General features: G+C 35.9%; 1 protein-coding gene across 6 annotated transcripts in view; it reads right to left on the bottom strand.

Moving 5' to 3' along the window:
• Positions 1-22,230, bottom strand: part of LRP2 (LDL receptor related protein 2) — a 128,222-nt gene that overhangs the window by 55,646 nt on the left and 50,346 nt on the right. For 3 of the 6 annotated variants that reach the window (XM_040605079.1, XM_040605076.1, XM_040605075.1), the window contains exons 20-35: positions 21,242-21,379; positions 20,073-20,354; positions 18,663-18,902; positions 17,913-18,032; positions 17,424-17,540; positions 16,338-16,715; positions 15,798-15,812; positions 15,186-15,434; positions 14,182-14,393; positions 13,521-13,705; positions 12,352-12,580; positions 11,052-11,229; positions 8,905-9,033; positions 4,751-4,917; positions 1,177-1,320; positions 119-228 (exon numbers count right to left, since the gene is read on the bottom strand). In XM_040605079.1, coding sequence (XP_040461013.1) covers positions 119-228; positions 1,177-1,320; positions 4,751-4,917; positions 8,905-9,033; positions 11,052-11,229; positions 12,352-12,580; positions 13,521-13,705; positions 14,182-14,393; positions 15,186-15,434; positions 15,798-15,812; positions 16,338-16,715; positions 17,424-17,540; positions 17,913-18,032; positions 18,663-18,902; positions 20,073-20,354; positions 21,242-21,379 — 2,893 coding nt within the window. The remainder of the gene's footprint in view (positions 1-118; positions 229-1,176; positions 1,321-4,750; positions 4,918-8,904; positions 9,034-11,051; positions 11,230-12,351; positions 12,581-13,520; positions 13,706-14,181; positions 14,394-15,185; positions 15,435-15,797; positions 15,813-16,337; positions 16,716-17,423; positions 17,541-17,912; positions 18,033-18,662; positions 18,903-20,072; positions 20,355-21,241; positions 21,380-22,230) is intronic. The other 3 variants (XM_040605081.1, XM_040605080.1, XM_040605078.1) reach the window with 1 other exon arrangement.

The following is a 22,230-nucleotide window of genomic DNA, read 5'->3' on the forward strand; positions in this document are numbered from 1 at the left end:
GAAAAAAAAAAAAACCACCACTATGTCAAATGCAGGATGAAAGCTGAAGACGGTAAAAATTGAAGAAAAACGTGGAGAATATACTCATGCAAAGACAAGAGCGATTTTGGAAATTTACCCTCTTGCTGGATCAACTGTCAAACCAATTGGTGTGCCAGCTCCCAGAGAGGTGCCATCATTGGTAATCAGTGTTTTCCTGTACATTACGTCACCATGCAGCTTCAGGACCTATGAAAACATTGAATTTATCAGAGCACATGAGAGAGAACTTACAATAGATTTTCAAATTAAAGGAAAGAAGCTTAAATCCACAGGGAGTTGAAATTGCAGAAGACTCAAATACTATGAAGAAAAAGCACATTGTTCTGTGCTCTAACCATCTCCCTTCTCTTAACAACTACTCCTTGAATGAGCTGCTTGCAGCTTAGAACCTGCCTGTTAACAAGTAAGCAACCTAGGTATAAAAATAGTTAATCTTTCAGCTTCCATAATATCTTGAAAGTATTACAGGCCAAATGAGTTGATAAAATGATGATTTAGAAAGTATTCAAATTCATTTGTTTTAATTAGCTTATTTTTAATTTAATAGTATGTATTAATATTCTGGGACAAGGACATTAATGACTGGGCTTATTCAGTCATTACTGTATTATATATCTCTTATCCTCTTATTTTGCCACACTAAACGGCAATTTTTCTTCACATTCCATCAGACTGCTAGTCTCCAGAAAGCTACATAATATGATATCAAAGCATTTGGGAGTGGATCTTACTGCACTTGATGGCAACATTCCTTTACCATCAGAAGCACTGCATTGGGACCATTGATTTGAAGTGAGAATAGTAATAATAGTAATAACTCTAGTGATCAGTGAAGTTGTGTGTCAAACACCAGAAGCCTAATGACTTGGGGGAGGGGAGGAAGTAGGGGTGCGCAGGGGGAAGATCTATGCACAAATCAAGTTCCCAGAACATTCTGTTTTCAGTCATTTTGACTATGCTCAAATTTAGGTTTATCTCTTAAACTTTGTACAGTATTTTTCTACAGACTCTTTGCATTTTAAAATAAATCTAATTTCAGTTTTTAACTTAAAAAAAATACTAATTACTAAACTGTGTGCATAGCAGTGAAAAATGTAGGCTTTTACTTTCCAATTGTCCCTCTTAAATAATTACCTCAATTGACTGTGTCCCTGGGTTACTGTAATACAGGTTTGCAGATATCCAGTCCAACGCCAGACCAAAAGGAGCACCGATAACAGCTGCTGGAGCAAAAACTGTCCTGTTGCCTCCATCTGACCTCACTCGGTGAATTTCACCCTTGGGGAAAAAAGATAACAGAAGTGAAAAATTGTCAAGATCAGAAAACACTGTTTTATTCCAACTACATGAGCACTTACTTTATATTACAATCTTTTCCTAGTAAAATGAAAATCCAGTAGAGAAAAATGTATTTGTATATGCTCAATGCATAAACATAGTAAAAGTATTATTGCAAATCATAATTATCCAGTGTGAAGAAGCATTACTGTCCACCAACCAAAACCTGATCAACAGAAATAAAATTACTCTATTTTATAAGGTTTAACTGTCCATATTTAAGATATACAGTCACACTTCTGTAATTTGTATTTCATCATCAAAAGATTTTATAAGGATACTTCAGTTAACCATCTTGAATATAACTGAAATCTAGTAAAGGAAAATACTGTTCTCCCCATGCCTAAATATTTAAGAATCAAATTTTTAATATGCTCTAATAGCAAGAATTAAGAATGAGATTATCTTTACAGGTTTCTTCATAAGGGTAACCCTTGAAATGATAACTTCTGATTTGCAGATTCTATGGTATTAGCTACTATGTGCAATGCTAAAGCACGATATAAACAAGCACCAAACAGAGAGACAAGACAGACAGAGGTCTGAAGTGGTTACTATAGCTGCTTTCCTGAGGTTTCTTCAGGTTGTCAGTTTTATAGGAGTTCTGCAGAAGTCCTACATATTATCACGTGGATCTTTCACAAGTTGTATTAATGCAGAATTGAAATACCAGCAGCTATTGCAAATTATTAAGCCTTTTGGAGAAGAGATCAGTAAGGTTAGGGGAGCTGTAAGTGATTGTTGAAATCTGTTTCGCTTTCCTCATTAATTACTTCCTCCACCACTGATGCACCCTAGGGAAGATCTCACTCCACGGTGCAGGTTCCCAGACAGGGTAGCACTGGGACTCATCATCCCAGTTCTTCATTGAGGCAATACACGTAGTAGGTCTGACACTTTGCTGGAAAAACAGAAGGGCTCTGCCAGCTCAGAGGGACAGAACATACAACACACTGTTAGAGCCTGAACTTTGCATCACTTCAAGACAGAAGCTGTGCAGCTAACACTAGCCCAGTTCAAAAAGGGAGGAGGCAGAGGCAGAGAGAGAGCAGACCAGTAAAGAATGGGGAACAAGTTGCATTGCCATCTTAGAGCAGAAACTTTAGCACAAGCACCCAGCGATCATTTGGTCTATTCATATTCTTAATTGCTTCATTAACATGGTATCAGTATAATGTCTAAATATCTCAGCACATAATTGAAAATTGTGTTCAGAAAGGAATCAAAGTATTAGATGGCAAAAATCTGATCAGGAACTCCAGGTCAAATTCACTGCTGGCTTAAAAAGGTAGAATAATTTCTTAGACATCGGTAGAGTGCTGTTTGCTGAATCCTAACAATGTAGTGTTATATGCAAATTAACCTGTCCTTGAATCCCTAGGCCTACAGAAAAAAGTAGGATAACTTCTGATGCTGTATAAACCCTACTTGGAGATGCTTATGGACATTGAATATTTACAACAGCGTCCAGTATAATAGGTACTTTAGGTACAGTTACGAATTCTCCTACCTATCATTTACATTTATAATCAATAACCTACAGTCATGACAGCTGAAGATAAAAATACTTCAGAAGCGTTTTTCAAGTAGAGTAGGGAGGACTCTGACATTTACCTGAGTTTCCTGAGTTTGCTTCAGACAAGATGCACAGGTTGATGAATGTTCAACTTGAGCTCTACCTACAGCTCCACCTGTTGCCAACACTGGCAGTGAAATTACTATGGACCACACAAGTGTAGACAAACCCCAGGAAACCCAAACATGCAACGGATGGAGGCAAAACAGGGTGTTAAGGAAGAGCAGTAATGGACAAGCGCTACAATGAAGAAAGTAGGCAAGTATGTTCTATCATTAGAAACTAGAGAAATACCTTTTTTTCAAAGAGCGAGCCATGACTGACACAGGTGTCTCAGCTGTGTTTGGGAGCAACAGCAGCCCAAGGCCTGCAGGTCAGGGGTACAGATAGGGGGCACAGCCCATAGTCACACATTTGTCAGGTTGGAGCTCAAGAACTAACTAAAATACAGCACTTACCCAGACTCAGCCTGCACAGGCACCTGACATTTGCCAGGTCTGTTAATGGATATATCAGCCTATGATCTCCTACAGGACTGTTCAACCTCTCGTAAATGCCAACTGTATCTGCTGGCTGAGATCTGTCAACATTTTTTTCAGACTGCACAGAGGACCAAATAGATTCCTGAATATTTATCTAGTTCCTTGCGCAAAGGTTTGCTTAAATAGGTCTATTTAAATACTTCACAGGAACAAAACTTTCTAATTTTAAAAGAATAAATAATTATTTTAATTACTTTATGAGCAACATAGAAAAGGCTTTGAAACACGTGTTTTTTAAACTTAGTTTTACTTCAAAACTGCAAAATATAAGGCAAACTGGTTGGCAGGAAAAAAAAAATCAATCTTGTGTGGATGAAAGGTGACAAGTTAGTGTGAACCGTTTCTGTAAAACATAACTACGGAAATCTCCTTATCTACCACAATACTTCTCCAGGACACCTAAGCACTGCTCTTCTTCAAGTAAGAACTGCTTTTGAGTTTCCAAGAGTGAATACATATTGCTGTATCAGCAGTTTCCTACCACATCCATCTCCTAGACTGACACTGATATTTTTATTTTTTTTTTAAGTGTCCATTCTGTAAAGATTGGGAATTCTTTGTGGCAAATTCATCTTAGGGAACACATATTGTTTCCTATTTCATGACAAGCATTAAAGTTGGTTAGTCAAACAATTATAATCAACTATTCAAAAATAGTTCAAACTATTTTTTAGATCTGTAAGTCTCATATGCGCTACCTGGAAATTTTTGTGACTTTGCAACCATTTTCTTCTATTTAAAGAAAAAGATGCCTCTCTACTACATTACTTCATTAAGTGCTCAGACTAGATTTATGTATTTTCATTCTAATGTTTAGTGTCACTGTGTCCAATGTACTGCTCCCATGGAGAAGTGTCCTGGCTGTGTTTGCAGAATTAAGTTCTAAATCAAGAGAGGAAAAAGAGTCAACTATAGCAAAGTGGGGCTGAGAGTATGGTTCTGTCAATGCTTTCCAATATTTATTGTTCATACTCCGACTCCAGAAATAGCATTAATCAAATATTTCAGCTGACAAAGATTAAAACTAATTCAAATTCACAAAAGAGATGAAGCTTCTTTATCTTATCTTTGGGGTGGGGCAGAACCCCCCAAAAAAACCCAAAAAAAACACAAACCACAGAAAAATTTCATTCCATTCCATTCTATTTATCAAAACTCTTACCTGCAATGATAATATATTTGTGTCAAAACCATTATTTTAAAATAAATCGTCTTATTTTAGTGCACATTTTGAACACAAATACTAACTTACCGGATTTTCAACCCAATAAATCATCTGTTCAGAGTCATCAAAGTCAACATCAACACCATTCTGAACTCCTGCTATTGGAACCATAGCATCATTCGTCTTCTCCTCAGGGTTCAAAGAAATTCCGTAAATTATATTATCTCTTACAGCAATAAGGAAAGGGTGTTCAACTGTGAAAACATATAATGTAATTCAGAGTTGTTTCTGATCAAGAAAATGGCATTGTGATATGCTTTCCCTCTCCTACCCAAAAGTTCTCTGGTGCTAAGTAAGCACAGTTGAATGTTACCTGTGATGTTTTGCACCCACTTACCTGTAAATTCATTCCCTCACTAGGAGTGAGGTAATCAGTTATTGTAATTGTTGTAACATTAAAAGTTTCAGCACTGTGCAATCATAATGCATGTGCAAGCAAATTCTGAGGAGGAAGAAGTAAATAAGGCAGGACCACTCACTGCTGGCCTAGAGGACAAATACATTCACACAACTGCTCTGAGCAGCTTTTTCAAATCTCTGGGAAAGGGAACCAGCAGGACAAAAGTCTGAGGGCTCTCCAGCATGCCTGAGATGGGTTCTAATGCCTATTGGGCACGATCCACAAGCAAAGTACAGCATCACAGCAGCAATTACTGATTTTTATTATTAAAAATAACTGCAGTACTTCCTTTTCTTGTTTTATCTCTAAAGGAATAGACATATTCCTTTCTAGGTAAACTTGTAGCCTAGGCTTAAATCTTATTAACAAAGGGCATCTAGTCAGATAATCTGAGAAAATGCATTGGAGAGCTGTGGAGCGTGAGTCAGCAACTTCCATTTCTCATCTGCTAGGCAGTAGGGGAGAGAACATCCTGAACACCAATTCCCCTATTTCTAGTGCTTTTGCCTTTGGAGAACAATTCTAGCCTCTTCCCTCCATAGGCACACGTTACCATTTGATAGCGAACTGGGCTGCTGCTGCACAGAAAATAACAGTAACCCATTTCCTCTTTTAAAATAGATCAAAGGGGGGGGGGGGGGTTTGGTTTGTTTTGGTTAGTTTTGGTTTTGTTTTCATCACTGGCTGCTTAATACATTTATACAAATTTTGCAGAAAAAATTTTAACAAGAAAACCCATCATTGCATATCTCAAAAATTATCTCCATACTTCCCTCTGGCAGCTGGAGCTATTTCTCAGATTTGACATAAACTTAGATACTGTTTGTCTCAGCACAAAAATCACATTTTAGCAAATAATTGCCTGAAGATATATAGCTAGCTCTGCCTGTGAAATACTTGGACTTATTCTTTTTTTTTTTTTTTCCTCCTAAGAATGTGACACACCAGTGCTCGTCTATAAAGCACTTGTAAAGAACAGCTATATTCATGGGAAATTGGTTTAATGCATACAAGAACCTGGACTCATAATTCCCTTTGTAATCATACACAATACAACACTACCAAATCCCACTGGAATGCAGATATGTGAATTCTCTAGGCTATACTGTACTTTACAAGGTTGATAGTCTCATTTAAACCAATTATACTCTACAGAAATTTTTTTGCCGATTGCTTCCTTTAACACCTATGTAAATCTATATAGTCTGATTATCTATCATTTGTATAATGGACAACAGAGCAAATTTGCTCAGCTATATAGATCTAAAAATCTGTGTAACTTCATCAGATAGACATTAATATAACTTCTTCAGTTCTTAAGACAGGTTTTCATGACAAATTATAATCCATATAGAAATTCATGTATTGATATATTAAATAAGCAAAAATATCATATTTATACAATATTTTAATATACAGATTCCTTGCTTTGTTTCCAAGACAGCTTGCAACATTACCATCTTTAATATCAACCTAAAATGCATTTTAAAGTAAAATAAGTGCCAAGGCAATATTAGAATATTAGCATTCTTCATTTTATGTAAAGCTAGAAATGGTGCAATCCCAGAATCAATGACCTTCCATCAACATGAAGTTAGCAGTATTTAATATGCAAACTAAGTAGGCAGAGACCAGCAATATCATTGCTTTGTAGAGACACTGGCAACCAAATGCATGCAGCTCAGTTTAATCTTTCTTCTTGGCCTATTAAATGATGACAGAAATGATAAGGATAATAGTAAATATTAGAAAATAAAATAGCAAATGCCTATTCCTTTGTAATCATTAGCAATAATTAAAAGCTTTTACCATTAAAGTAATCAGCCTGGATTTTATGACTTATTCTCATGTGCTGGCCTTCAGCAAATACATTATTTTTTAAAATTCCCAAAATCTGTAGATGTTTTTTACATACTGTTTTAAATATATAAATTCCATCTAGAAATAAAAAATAAGCCCATAGAGTTTAAAAGAACTGTGCTTCACAAAAGCATATTTCTATTTCTCTCTTACACAATTTATATTGAGCAACTATGTCATTTATAAGAGGGCCACAACTGTAGTTAAGTAGACACAGAGAACTTCACAACATGTGGGAAATAAAGATAAGAGCTGTCAACAGCTTGATTCAGTGGCAGAACAGGGTCAAATTCTACCCATGCAAGTGCTTCATTACTGCCATGTTCCATTTCTTTCATCATGATCCCTCCATAAGCCTGCACATACTAAAACCAGTACAGTTTTCTAGAAGAAACCCATTGTTTTTAATAAATAAATCTGCACTTCATTTCAGATTATATACATTGGTAATTATCTTACTGCTGCTAAGAAAAATGTAAAGGCAATACAGCTCTTTAAAAAACACACTGCCAAGTATGAAGCAGGAAAATAGCACGATATGGCTTTTAAAATTTAGGTAGTTTTAAAAGAAAAGGATCTTTTGACTGTCATGGATTTCTAGTGGTAGCTCATCTCAATGAAAATTTCTGCTTAAATTTCTGTGATTTGAAGCTTCCTTATTAAGGAAGCACCAAAGCACATTTTATGTCTGTGCAGCTGATGGAAAGATTAATAATGAATGCTTCGTCTGGAAAAAGTCAATCTAATCAAATTTCTGGCCACAAACTGCATGCCGGTAATTTGAATTTTTGTGACTTTTTTTTTTTTTATAATGAATTGGCCAAATGATTTTTACAAATCATTGAGGTCTGTGGACTGTTTAAAGGAAGTTCAGTGGTATTTTTTGATATGAAGTTTTGTTTGCAAAAGTTAGCTCTGTTACAGCTACACCACCTGTAGCATCTGTAATTTTAGGCTGTGTTTCTAGACCTCCTGCATTTGGCATACTAGCTTTTTACACTGGGGAGGGAAAAAGCTCAAGCTATGAAATTTTGATCTGAATTTCAAAATGTGTTAGTTCAGACAGGCTAAACAGAGTGTTAAGGAATAGGGAAAGCATCTCTCCTGATTAGGGGAAACCAAAAGATTGTGACTGACTTAGCAAAATACAGGCTGAGAAAGAATGTGTCACTTCAAATATATACAACAGAATATATACCAGGGCTGAAGGAGAGCTACTGATGCTGTTTATCCTGAAGGACAAAAATGGCATAAGAAATGGGCATAAACTGGGGAAAGACTATATTTGGACAGAAAATCAGGTTTCCAAATATCAAAATTATGAGGGCTAGTGAGTTTTAGAACCAAATTAATCTTAAACTGGAGCTTGACTGGTGAAAGTAGACACATGATACAGGAGTCAAAGACAAGAAGGGAACAGGTTTCAGTGACCAAGAAAGCCCCTTCTAGTCCTGCATCCCAACACACTTACAATTGCAACTCTTAAAAACAGGTTTCCAGGCTGAATGTTTGCAATGAGAAGGATAACATTCTGCTGAGTATGTTTTCATTTTTAAGTGATACTAAGCTCCTTCCAGATGTATTCCAACAGTTAAACATTCAATGTGTTGAAAAAACTTTAAAATGTGGCTTCTTTAAAGTGCTTAAAAGAAAATTTAGTTCACTCATTTTCCACAAATGAAGCATCTGAATCTCTGACTGAGTTATTCCCAGAAACTGGCTCCAAACATTTAAGGCCAAGTGCATTCCATGCATCCTAAATGAGTGATGCCTGAAATGGCCCTGAACTTTGATTTCATGAGTACCAGCCCACAGACCTGAAGTGTGCTTTTTGTCTGACAGAGGAATGGATTTGACAGTCTCAGGTCTTTTTTTTTTTTTTTTTTTTTTTTTTTTCAATCTCTCTTTATTACTGCCCTACCTCTCATGCAGTTCCTGCTGTCAGGAGAAAGAATCCATCCTGAAGGACAAGCACAGGAAAAAAAAAGCGGTCCAGATGAAGAAAGCAAGCAGAGGTGGCTACAGGGGGATGATGCACAAGAATTGATACCTGAAAAAGGAAAGCATTAGCAACTGTAACAATATGAGTGACTGGAAAGACTATTCAATCTTATGGCTACTATCAACACAAAACTAAATTAGTTTTGCTGTTTCCTTAAAATAAAAAAAATATTTCCAAGAACCACAAGCAATACAATACACTCTTAACAGGGTAACTATATGCTGTTATGTAAAACCAGTATCATTATCACAGCGGTCTTTTCAATTTCTTTTACATCATAGAAAAATCTTTTTAAATCCTTTTCAAACTTCTCCTAACAGCACCAGGAGGCCTGTAGGACTTTCAGTCTTTGATCATTTTAACCTTTCTAGATTTAAATTATTTACTGAAGCTTCTTGGAGAAAACCAAAGAGATAAAGTTGTTGCCTACACCTCATTCAAAGGTTGTGGAAGTTCAATGTTCAATTTCTTGGATCACTTTGAAACTGTCATTCTAAGCTTGTAAAATGTAAAAAAGACAGTGAAGGAAGTTGCTACTGAGTGCTTTTATTACTATACACTAAAATTCAACCATTTAGATCACTTCCACAAACTTGCTGCTAAAGAGGATTTTTGCACTATGAACCATCTCCATAAGAAAACAGAGATCTGATTTTGAGTATATCATCCTTAGCAGCAAGCATTATTCTAAGAAGCTGGGAAGTTCCAGAAAATGACACAATTGTTCTTAATATAAAAACTAACAAGAACTGGAAACAAGTTAATAAGATGACAATAAAACAATGGCATAAACTCAAGACTCAAACCACAAGAAAATTATTCATCTCAGTGTAACAAATCTAAACTCTAGTTTGTGTAAGATCTAATTATTTACAAAAAAGAAGAGTGGATGACAGTTTTAATACTGTGTCTGGAATTTCAATCAGCAAATAATTATTTCTTCATTTGTAAACATTAGCATGTTTTGTTATTTTGCAAGTCATTTATTCTCTTCTGTCTGGCCATATAAAGTACAATTCTAAAGTACAATAAAGAACAATTCTAAATGAAAAATCATAAAATGTACTAATTTAACACAATGAAAGAAAAAAAAATAATTTTTTCCATCAGTGGTAGAAAGTTTTTTAAAATCTTGGGTTTTGAAACAAAACCTCTTAAACCAGAACTATGATGCATAAATTAACGGTACCCTCTGGTGACTGAGCAATTTGCAGTGAGAATGCTAAGCAGTTTTAGCTCTGAACATGATTGAGGAAGGTTTTGTTACAAAACAAATATAGTGCTATAATTACTAGTCCCTTACTCAGATGCAAGTCTCTGCCCTCACCACTACGAAATAAAAAAGCCATTGTTATATTATTAATCAGAAACACTCCATACACAAGAAATACAGCAAAAAATGAAAGACAATATTTGTGTAAATATACTTCCCACTCTTCAAGTCACACCATGAAATGATGAAAAGTCTGATTTGGAAGATAAGTCTATCTAACAGAAAGAAAAATAACTTTTTTTTTTATATAGTCTTTTTTTTTTTTCCAGTCTTTCAGATGCAAAAGTTCACCTGCATACGATCTCAGAGGGAATCCTGAATGCAACAAAGGGGTTTATTTATTATTATTATTATTTCATTAAGTAAAATGCAAAAGTGCTTTCACAGAAGGTTGATAACAGTAATCTTATCTAAAAGAATGATATTACTAACATACTGAGTTTGGTATGCCACAGAGACAAATTTTAAAAATTAAAATGCTTTCTAAGAATGCTCCAATTTTCTTACAAAAACATTCAAAACAGTGCAAGGAAATGGCATATTACTTCCCTATTATTCTTTTTGGCTAGTCATTATGCCTACATGCTGCCTGCATTGCTCTCCCTAAACAGCAGCTTGGACAGGCTGGTTCAGCAGGCTGGGCAGGCTAAAATGACCTTCAGCTGCAAGTCAATAGTATCAAATATTTGTTTGTTTAAACCCAGCCCATTTGCTAACAAGACTGATTCCAGGAGTGCCTATGCATGACACTACTGCATGACTTATTTTTGTCAAGTTCTTTTGCTGAACTTACCACTAGGTTGCTTTACAGGATGGACTACCACAAGCCCCAAAGGCTGGTGAATGTTATAAATCATAACTGTCTGGTTTCCTCCATGCCATTTATTGGCCCGAATTACTCGATTAGTATAGCGGTCACTCCAGTACACAAAATCTTCAAAGACAGTTAAAGCATGTGGATGCTGCAGTATCTAAAAGGCAAGGATGATTACCAACTTAGTTCTGTACATTTGTGTATGTAAAGCTTGCAATGAAGTAACAACAAAGCTGAGCATAATTTTTAAAAATAAGAAAAAAAGCAGCTGTGTCTCAAAAGAGATTTTTCAGCAGAAGAGTAAAAAATAGCATGTATTCCCTACAAACAAGACATTAATTATGGGGGAAATATACATTTCTTAAAATGAAAATGCTAAATGGACCCTGTGAGATGTACAGCATGAGGAATTAACAAAGCAGTCTAACTGTAGGAACAGAACACAGGAAACCAACAAATAAAGACCAAATTGCAGATTTTCAAGGGCACCAAGAGGAAATGTCTACTGAGAGTTATGGACCCATTAAGACCTTGCATCACTGACAAGTTCCCCGATAATTTACCAGAGGGTCGAAGAACGTGGCTTATCTAAATTTCAGGAAACTAGGAGTGGGTCAAGAAAGATTGTACCAGCTCCTATATCACAAGAGTTGTCTCTCTAGCCAAAATCAAAAGCTCCAAGGTTCAATTCTTGAAAACATACATGTGGTATTTATACCAGCTTATGTGTACCAACTGAACATCTATCTGATCTATTGTGCTAGTAAAGGGACAGTGCTACGAGCTGCCAGCAGCACCTCACTGGGAGATCAACTGTAAGGGGGATGGTCTTCATGAAGTGCCTTGCCCACAGCAAGTCCTGGCAGCACCAAACCCTTCACTGCTGTCAAGAATAGTAGCAATCATCACTCACAGAAGGTGACCAAGGAAAGTTTTCCAGGATTTTCAAACTGTTTGCCTACAGAAAATGCACCAGCCAGTAGCAGCAGTGTCAGATAATCACCTTTAGACTTCACGCATGCAGACAGAACAAATGAAAATGATCTTAAGCACGAAGTCTACCCTCAGCTCCAGGTTCTGTTGAAGATCACCTGACAGACTATGAATAGGATATGCAATTCTTCTTTTTCCAGCTGCAACAAGCAGCTGAAATACTTCATATCTGCTTCACCTAAGTATTTTGAGGAAAAATACATCCAAGTCTATGACAGCCCAAATAAATTTTTAAGTACTATCAGCAAGACCATGGGTAAACAATGGCTTCTTATTAATGTCTTACCAGATCACTTGCAACCACCTGTCGTCTGTTGTTTCCATTGTAATCACAAAAATCAATATAATCAAGATAAGCATCAGCAAAATAGAGAAGTTTATTTGGGTAATCAATGGAGAGTCCATTAGGCCAGTAGATTTTGTTGTTAATAATCACTGTTCGCATTTTGCCATCCATGCTGGCTTTTTCAATTCGAGGGTTTTGGCCCCAGTCAGTCCAGAACATTAAATGAGCACTGAAAAAAGTAACTCGTAGTTACCAATCTGAAAAAAACACCTAGCTCCCTATTCAGAAATGTTACACAAAGACTCATTAGCCAAAAAATAGAAATAACCTTTTAAAGAAGAGTCCTACACAATGATACTGAAATTACTTATTTCAGCAATATGCCTACCTAAGATATTACCATAATTTCTGTTGTAAAAATTAATACTTCTACTGCTGTTTTCATTTGTCAATAATAGCAGCATACAGAAACTACTGTTGTCACTGTTTTTCAGAGTTGATTATAATCTGATTCTGCAGTTGCCAAATAATAATTTTATATGGGTTTGTACTTTCACAGGCATGCATTAATAATGTCAACAGCACTATAACTGAAGAGACCCACATGGCTGGCAGTAAACAGAGCTCAAGGCACTGAAGAGCTTAAAAAGCAGTAAGTTTGTATATTAACAGTTTGCATCATAACATTCCATTTACACTATGCCACTTGCTATCTGAAATGGGAAGGTGCTTTTGTGATAAGATTAATACAGTATAGATAATTATTTTAGACTTCAGGCTATGAAGGAACCTGTTCCTTGCCAGGTAAGCATATCAGACAATATTACATGGAAGTTTGTGGTATACCACCAACTGATAATGATATGTCAGATTTTTGAATTAATAGTTCTTAACTAGGAATCAGATTTAAGAAAATCTGTTGGGGGGGAGGCGGCACACGGGGAATCTTACTACAGTGAAACAGAGCAACAGATTACAAATAATTACCATATGACTTCAAATATTAAGTCAACTCTGCAAGCACACTATTTCAAAAAAAATCATCTTAAGTTTTCTCTTCCACTTGTCATTTATAATTACAACACAATTTGGGCATATCTCAAATTTTAATATTGTTATATCACAAAATATGCATCTTTTCAAAACAAAACATTTTTAAAAAATCTTACTCAGTTCTGGGATCTAACACTAGTCCCCTTGGGTTTGTTATATTTTCACTAATCAGCACGGTCCTGTGGCTCCCATCCATTTTAGAGACTTCAATTGTTTCCAGAACAAAGTCTGTCCAGTAAAGATTGCGACCTACCCAATCTACTGCTATACTTTCAGTCACGGTGACACCACTGTCAAACACCTGTTTAATAACAAAAATTAAGAGGAAGGGAGAGAGAGAGAGATCACAAACTAGTTGATATTAAATTTTTATCCTTTCCACTTCTACAGATATGGAAAATGGGGAACAAAATCTCCAATATTTTCTAGGTCTCTTATGCAGAAAGTCACAATGTACATATGCAAAGTGCTGACAAAGCATATATTTAAACACTCCTACTAACTTGAATTCGAGTCTATTGAAGAAAACTGGCATCTGCTAATAGGAAAATTAACTTATAGCCTGACGTTAAAAAAGGGTTTCTTGAAAGCATTCAGTTTTATTTTTCAAAAAGCTGTATGAAATTTTGGCTTATTATCTACAAAATTGTTTCCACTATCTATGTTATCTGTTTTCTTAAGATGTTGAGATTTCCCTTATCCCCTTTGTTAACTGGAGATACAGCATCTTCCATTTCCTCTCCGCAACAAAGACAAGAGTAACTCAGCACAACTTACTATTTTTCGGCCAGTCCCATTCTGATAAGCACTCCAAATTTTATCTTGTGTTGTATCAGACCAAAAGACACGATCTGTGAGTGAATCAAAATCAATAGCCACAATATTCCTTCCATCCCGAACCAAAGAATAAATACTGTGTGACTGAGAGGTGATATTGTCCACAATGATTTGGTTACGACTTGCCACAAGCAAAAGAAGATTCCCAGACTCTGACAAAGGAGAAGAAATTAAAATAAAACAATAAACTATTCAACAGTAATTCTGTAAGAAAAAGAAATACCAAGTAATTTGACATGTCTTCATAGCATTAAAGCTATTGTATCTAGATACGCATATCGAAAGGACAAATTCAAATCAATTCTCAGGCCAAGATATTTTATTATACCTGGTCTGTGCATCCCAACTTTTGGACCTACCGTGGCTTTTCTCCAGCCTTTCTCCATCATTTGCTCTTTCTACTAGACTCCACTTCCAGTCTCATATCTGGATGTCAAGTCATCTTTCCCATTGTCCAACCAATTTGCTGCTGACATCCAACCCTCGTTGCTCCATAAGCCACTCTCAGATTCCAGTTCTGACTCAAACCCCAGAGTTCTTTGTATCACCAGTTACTCTACTCAGCCTGTCTCTTCCTACTTTTTAGCCAGCCTGCTCTTTTTTACCCGCCTTTAGACCGCATGGGGACCAGGGAGGAGAATAAACAGATCAAGGAAAACCACAGGCTGCTGTGATTAGATTGCAGTGCAGCAGTTTACACTGATAAACTGCTGAAAAACAACTGAAGAGTAGCAAACAAAGACAGCAAACTGTGAGAAACTCCCTATTAGTAAGGGCCAAATTTATTTGCAGGTAAATTGCACGTATCTTCCACAACCTGAGCATATCCCTAAACCAGGAAACTTGTGGCGATAAATTCCACTGGGTATATGGCTCCTCTGTATGGTCAGTGTACCACCTAAGAGACACAGAGCAATGGACAGCTAGACATCAATGTTCCTCACCTGCTGCTTTACAAGTCTTCTCATTGGTTTCTAGAACGTATCCTTCATCACAGTAACACCTAAAAGACCCTCTCTCATTGTAACAAAGTTGACTACAAAAGCCTGGAGGGTCACATTCATTAATATCTTCACAAGTCTTAGAGTCATTTGCAAGCTGGTATCCAATAGGACAGGTACACTGAGCTCCAAAAGGTCCTTGAATACATTCATGAGTGCAGCCAGCATTATTGTCAGAGCAGCTCTCCTGATCTGAAATGGTGTTGGGGAAGGAAATAAGCAAATAGTTAACAAAAGCTTCTTATGCTAAATTTAATACTTTGCAGTTACATTACTAGCCTAAGACTTCTGCTAAAACATGACTGCACAATCATCAGTTATGCAATGTGAGACTGGATTGAGGCCCTTAGGCAAAATATAACACACACAATGCACGTAAAGGCAAGTAACAACATGGTATGCTACTGAATGCCATTGAACAAATGCTAAGCAGGTGGTTGTCTAAGTATTAATAACAATTTTTTAAAAACTAGCTAGAAATATAAAAAAAAATCTACTGTACCACACCAAACCTATAATTGTATTAATAAACAATAAAGTCATTTATAATCATACCTGGCTGAGGTTCATCTGAGAATGTGCATTGATTAAAGAGAAGAAGGAGGAAAGAAGGAAAGAAAGAAAAAGGTTATGCTTAAATCAATTCATAATCAACATAAATAAAAATTCTGGCTACATGTGAGCTTTTAGATTTTTTTCCATGATTTTTGAAGTTAGAAATTTAAAAGAAAATATTAAGGAGACTGAATCACATTTCATCTGAACTTGAAGCATCCCATGCTTTAGTGAATGTGTTCAGGAACGAACACAAAGCTCATCCCCATATTGCTGTATGAAAACCTACACTGAAGTCAGTGGAAGTCACATTTGAATTCAGAGCACAAGACTGGACATAGCTCATGAATTCATCAGTCATCATCATAGTGTCCTTTCACTGCAATCAAGTTCCACCTAGTAATTTGAGCTCTAATTTCAGCACACTTACAACTTCTACGAGAAATACTGCTACACTAAATACGGCATGCTGAATATTCCATTTCTTTCTGAAGCTGTAGCACATAGCAGGCTATAGTGGATGCTTGAACAGTAACTTACTGCACAATGGGGATTCGTCAGCTCCATTAGGACAATCGGCAGAATTATCACATACTTTGCTCAGATTCACACAGATACTGTGACCTGGACATTGCCACTGCCAGCTGGGGCACCGGAAAGGTTGAGTAGGGCAGTCTCTCTCATCACTCATATCTCTGCAGTCATTATCACCATCACAGATCCATGCTCGATAGACACAGTTGCCATTATCACAGTGAAATAGAGATGGAGGACAGGTCCTGACAGGACATCTATGATGTTCATCTGAGCCATCTGCACAGTCAAGATGGCCATCACATTCCCAATTAGCAGGAACACAATTGCCATCTGATTGACACTGGAATTCATTCTGGTGGCACATCCCCGGTGGTCTTGTAGCTATAACAGTAACATTCAACAGTTCAGAAGCTCTTTCAATTTTAGACAAAGAAGGAAAATCACTACGTTCAGTTAAGTATGTATACAATACTATTAAGAACTGTGTTGTCTTTACATGAGGCCATAGAATCACAGTCATTCAATCTACATGACATTTCAGACTCGCCAGTTTAACTCATATTTTATAATATGGTGACCAAGGCAATTCAACCATTTTTTGTATTTTGAGCAAGCATATATTAATATCTAGATATTGGTATCTACATACATGCCCAAAGCAATATGAAATTACTTGCTGGGACTAGTATTCAAAGTCTTGCATTGCAACATTTTAAGTAACATAAATGTACAAAATTACCCAAGGAAAAGGTTCAATCTAACTCTCATGGATACAAGGTTTTCAGTTTTCTAGATGAATAAACTTCTTAATTTTCTTTTAAAATCCTGAGAATGAGGTGCCAAGCAAAATAAAACATTAGAGGCAAAAGGAATGCAAACTCTACTCTTTGCCAGAAAAATCTACTCTTGAGTTGGAACCTACTGTGTTTGAAATTTCTGCTCAGAAAACGATTTATAGGCAAGTTTCCCTAAAAAGAATGCTGAAGTTTTAAGGACAGTAGTGCCAATTATTTCATATAGCAGATAAAGGAGATTTTCAGAAGCATCATCTAATAACTGAAGCTTTTCTTTCAGCTTCAATATACTTACGGCAATCAGTCTCATCTGAGTGATCATTACAGTCAAAAACACCATCACACTGGTAATAAGTGCTGATACACTGGTCTCCACTTAGACATTTAAACTCTGTGGCACTGCAGTTATATACTACAAAATAAAACATTATTGATGTTATTTATATATTTTACAGAGCTAGACTGCGCCAAAATTTTCTACAGGTGCCCAAGTCAGATATGGTATCAGGAGTCCAAGCTCCAATGAAAACCATGATTTTCCTGGGACACAGAAAACGCAGTGACCTTGGAATCTACAGAAAACAGAAGATTTCAGCCCTCTGCAACCAGTGTAGAGAGCAAAAGGCTTACTAAAATGCTAATACAGGCATCACAAGCAGTGTGAATTTATGGATAGGTTTATTATGCATTCTGCTATCTTGGAGCTGGTAATATGATGTCACCAAAGACACCTCAGGGGGCAAGAGTGAGCAAACAATAAAGAGGCATTTAACAAAACACTTACTGCAGCCACGCTCATCAGCACCATCCATACAATCTTTATCTCCATCACAAACATAGAATGGGTCAATACAGCGATGATCCGGACACTGAAATTGCCTGGGTTCACAAGTACCTGTGAAAGCTATTAAGAATGGCAATAAATGCAGAAGTCTTCCTTTTCTCTCTTCTGAAATCAGCATAGTACTGAGACAGTAGAAAGTATCACTAACTTGCAGCATGTAATGCACAACTAGCAATCACAGATTATAATCACTAATACATTAGTATCGGGTAACTGTTTATTCATCTGTAGGCTTGGACTCATGCAAAACAAACAGAGGATTCGACACAATAGTAAATAAAACTAAAAAAAATTGTACAAAAAAACTACCGTCTGTCTTCTGGTAAAAACTTCCAGACTAGATTAGCTGACTACACCATTAGTCATTACTGGCATCACTCATTAAATAAGTGCCTAGAACATCTAAGCTTTAGCTGCTTTTTGCTGTAAATTACAACGAATGGCATTACGCAGCACCACGATTATAACTATCACATCCGCCTTTTTTTGGTTTTAATTATTTTTCTGCATTTTACTTGGCTCTGGTAGTTCAGATTAGATGAGTTTTCCCCATCTTATGGCCTGCAAGATATTAGTCTAACCTAGATATTAGTTCTTTCTTCCTAATTTCATTTATCGTCCTTACCCCAACAGACATATCTATGTAGACATACAGTTATGTAAAAAACAACAGACAGTTGTGACACTCACTGCAGTTTTTTTCATCTGACCCATCACCACAATCATTATCAGTATCACATAGCCAGATCCTAGGAATACATCTTCTGTTATCACAGGTGAACATGGTTACAGGGCATGAAGTGGGTCCTTGTGTAGGACAATGCAATTCATCACTGCCATCAAAACAGTCATTATGTTTATCGCAACGCCAGCGACCTGGAATACACTGTCCACTGGCACAGGTAAAAGCTGATGAAGCACAGGTATTGTCTAAATAAAAAACAGAACAGGAGGACATTTTTATAAAGATCCCCAAAACTTGCCATCCCTGCCAGAGCATTCAATACATTTAGGATACTTACAGAATGTCTAAAATATGCATCAAATTCTAAAATGCACATTGCTTAAAATTAAATTGTCTATCATACAACACGCTGCAGAACTGAATAGAATACTTACAAGTTTTTCAAACTGCAAGAATTTACTAAATACTTAAGCACTTCAAAACAATCTAAAGAACAAGAAAAATAATTTCTTCAAGCAGACATTTGCTTTATGCTTTCCTTTTTCCCAAAAGACATTCTAGTTATTCTAAAATAGCCCACTAAGAAAAAGCTTATATCTTCGCCACACTAGTTAGTCCTACGCATCAAGCAGCACATTTTTTTAATGTGTCCTATTTTCTTAGTTTGTGATTTAAAAGAAACAATTCACTCTGAAAAAAGAAGCACCAACACAAAAACCAAGAACACTTCAATATCTTATTGACTATAATTATCCCATTGTTCTCTCAATTTACTTGATCAACAAAATATTGTGTGAGACACTTAACACTAAAACCAGGAAATCAACCAATGTGTTTCTAATCCACTTCACTGTAAAAATCTAGATGTAACAAATAGTTCAGATGTGCCCAAACCTAATGAAAACAATAACATTTCTATTCAGATGTTAAATGAAGTAAAAGGTGCTGCTCTAATCTTAGAGGAAGGTTAGACAATGCATATGGTTTTGTTATATTTCTTATGATGATAGTTTTTAAAAGTCTTCATCTTTAAGACGGTTTGTCTGTTCCCATGCATCAAAGTAAGACAAGAAAGCAATATTCCAATATCTTTTAAAATTTACAAACACACTAAGAATAAAGACAGCTTTTTTCTTTAGAAGGTATTTTTTTGTTACTCTGTAAATTGAATTTTGAGAACTAATGAGATATAAATATTTTCCTGCATTCTCTGGGTGGCCAGTGTTGAATCCCGTATTTCCATGAGTTACCCAAATAATTTCCAAAGTAACTAATCTCCCAAGTATATTTCAGGGTTTATCCACAGATACAACCCTAAAAAAATGAGGTTTATTCCAGTGAAATCAGATGGACCCATTAAACTTTCTGAACTGCAAACAACTAATACTAAACTGTAAATTACAGGGACTACTTACTTAAAGAACCACAATTTTGTTCATCGCTGTTATCATGGCAATCATCAACACCATCACACTGATAGTATTGAGGCACACATCTTCCATTACCACACGAAAATGAGTAGGAGCCACACTGCAAAGTGGGTGGCTCATTGGATGGATCTTCAATACATGTCAGCTGATTTGAAGCCAGCTTCATGCCATAAGGACAACCACAAACTCTCTGAAAATTTGGTACTGGGAAGCAGAAATGGCTGCAGTCTCCATTAGGATTTGTTCCTCTATTACAGTAGTTAGAGCCTTTAAAAGTGATAGAGAAGATCAATGTATACACTACCGATAAGAGCTTTGGAACTACTAAAAGTGTATAGTAACACTAAAATCATGTTTTACAAGAAAAGATGCCATAGCAAATCCTGGTTTTGCATACACTGCAAAACAGAGTCAAGGTCACTGACAGTAATACTAAGTCATAATAATAAATCCCACATTCCATATACTCTTCATTGACACAAATGTTTATGGAAGCCAAGAACACGCTATTAAACTCCAGCCAATTTTCAGCAACTGTCTGGAAACAAGTATACTAACACAAAAAAGGACCTTTGTCTGAGCAAGGCTGGGAGACCTGATCCAATCTTTGGACACCAAATAGGTGGTGAACCTTAGCACATGGTTTGATCATACATTTGGTGAGTGCATTGGGTGTTCTAGTGCATTAACTACAACACCAAATCCTTGGTTTAGATCATAGAATTACATAGAATTCAGGTGTGAAAAGAAGAAAAAAAAAAAATAGAGACATGCACAGTGATTATTCTAAGAACAGTAGTTTCATTAATAAACATTTACCCAATTCCTCAAAATAAATAGTTAACTAAAATTTCTATTAGAAAAAGAGAAATACAAAGTTGTAATCAGTGATACAATTACACAAAATACAATGGAATCATAATTTCATTTTACAAGGTTATTAAAGTAACAGAAGTGGTGGAGGAAAACTGCGTACAGTCACAAAACAGTGAGATTAACAATGTGTGATTGCAAGTGCCTGTGCTGCCTCCCCTGCATGTCAGTTACAGTTCAGTAAAGCCATTTCTAAAATTGAGAGTGGAAACCTGTTGTCCTGATATTTTGCCTCTTATTCCCTATTTTATGTCTTTCATCTGTACAATAAAAGAGCTCACCTATTTGGGAGTGAGCATCATATGCTTTAACATGCATAATGTTACTAATGCCCCTCCTAATAATAGTCATTTCTCCTCCATCGGACTTCCTCACTCGAACTATTCCACCAAGTCTCCAATCAGTGAAATAAGCATAACCTGTTTTGAAAGACATTTAACATATAACAATTACAGATCAATATGGCAAAAAGATCAAGCATCATGAGAAAAAAAAACCTGCAAAGCTTTTCATGTAAATTTAATAATTCTCATACCTGTTTCATGAAAAAGACAAAGGGACTTTTATCACTAACGTAGTCAAAATGAGTCCTTCAGTCACAGGCAGACATAACTTAGAAAAACTAGCCCTCTCAGATTTCACTTAAATTGCAATATAACAGACTCAACTGACATCTCAAATTGTAAGGAATTTTATAAGTCATTAGAACAACTTTCCAGAAAATTTTAGGATATCATTGAAGGTATTTTTTACGCAAAATCAAAAATGGGTCTGATGCTGACATCTTTCTTCACACACAACAAATCCGTTGAAAAACTCTACACACAATAAATAAAATCCTGAAATTGCTGATCATCTCTAGGGAGGTCATTTACCTTGGTTTTCCAGCATGAGTAGCATACCTTGGAAGCTGCAATAGTAAGTAGAGCATATCTGCCTTGTTGCACTAAAGGAGTTACCTGATCTGCCTCAAACTAAACACAAATACACATCAAAACAGTCCTGAAAACAAGAAAACTAAATATACCTGGTTTTTATAGAAACTTTCAACAGTGCTTTTTTTTTTTTTTTTTTTTTGAAAAGCAGTATTACAAAGGCTATGTTTTTTTAGCTCACATCCTCACAGATCATCATGTGGGAAAAAAATAATAATAATATATTATTATATATATTATATAGTATAATATATATATAAAATAATATATATATATAAAATATATAATATATTATCTGTGATAATAATAGATAATAATTTTCAATGCCAAACTTA

The sequence above is a fragment of the Falco naumanni genome, chromosome 8, assembly GCF_017639655.2.
Source record: "Falco naumanni isolate bFalNau1 chromosome 8, bFalNau1.pat, whole genome shotgun sequence".
Classification (NCBI taxonomy): Eukaryota; Metazoa; Chordata; class Aves; order Falconiformes; family Falconidae; genus Falco; species Falco naumanni.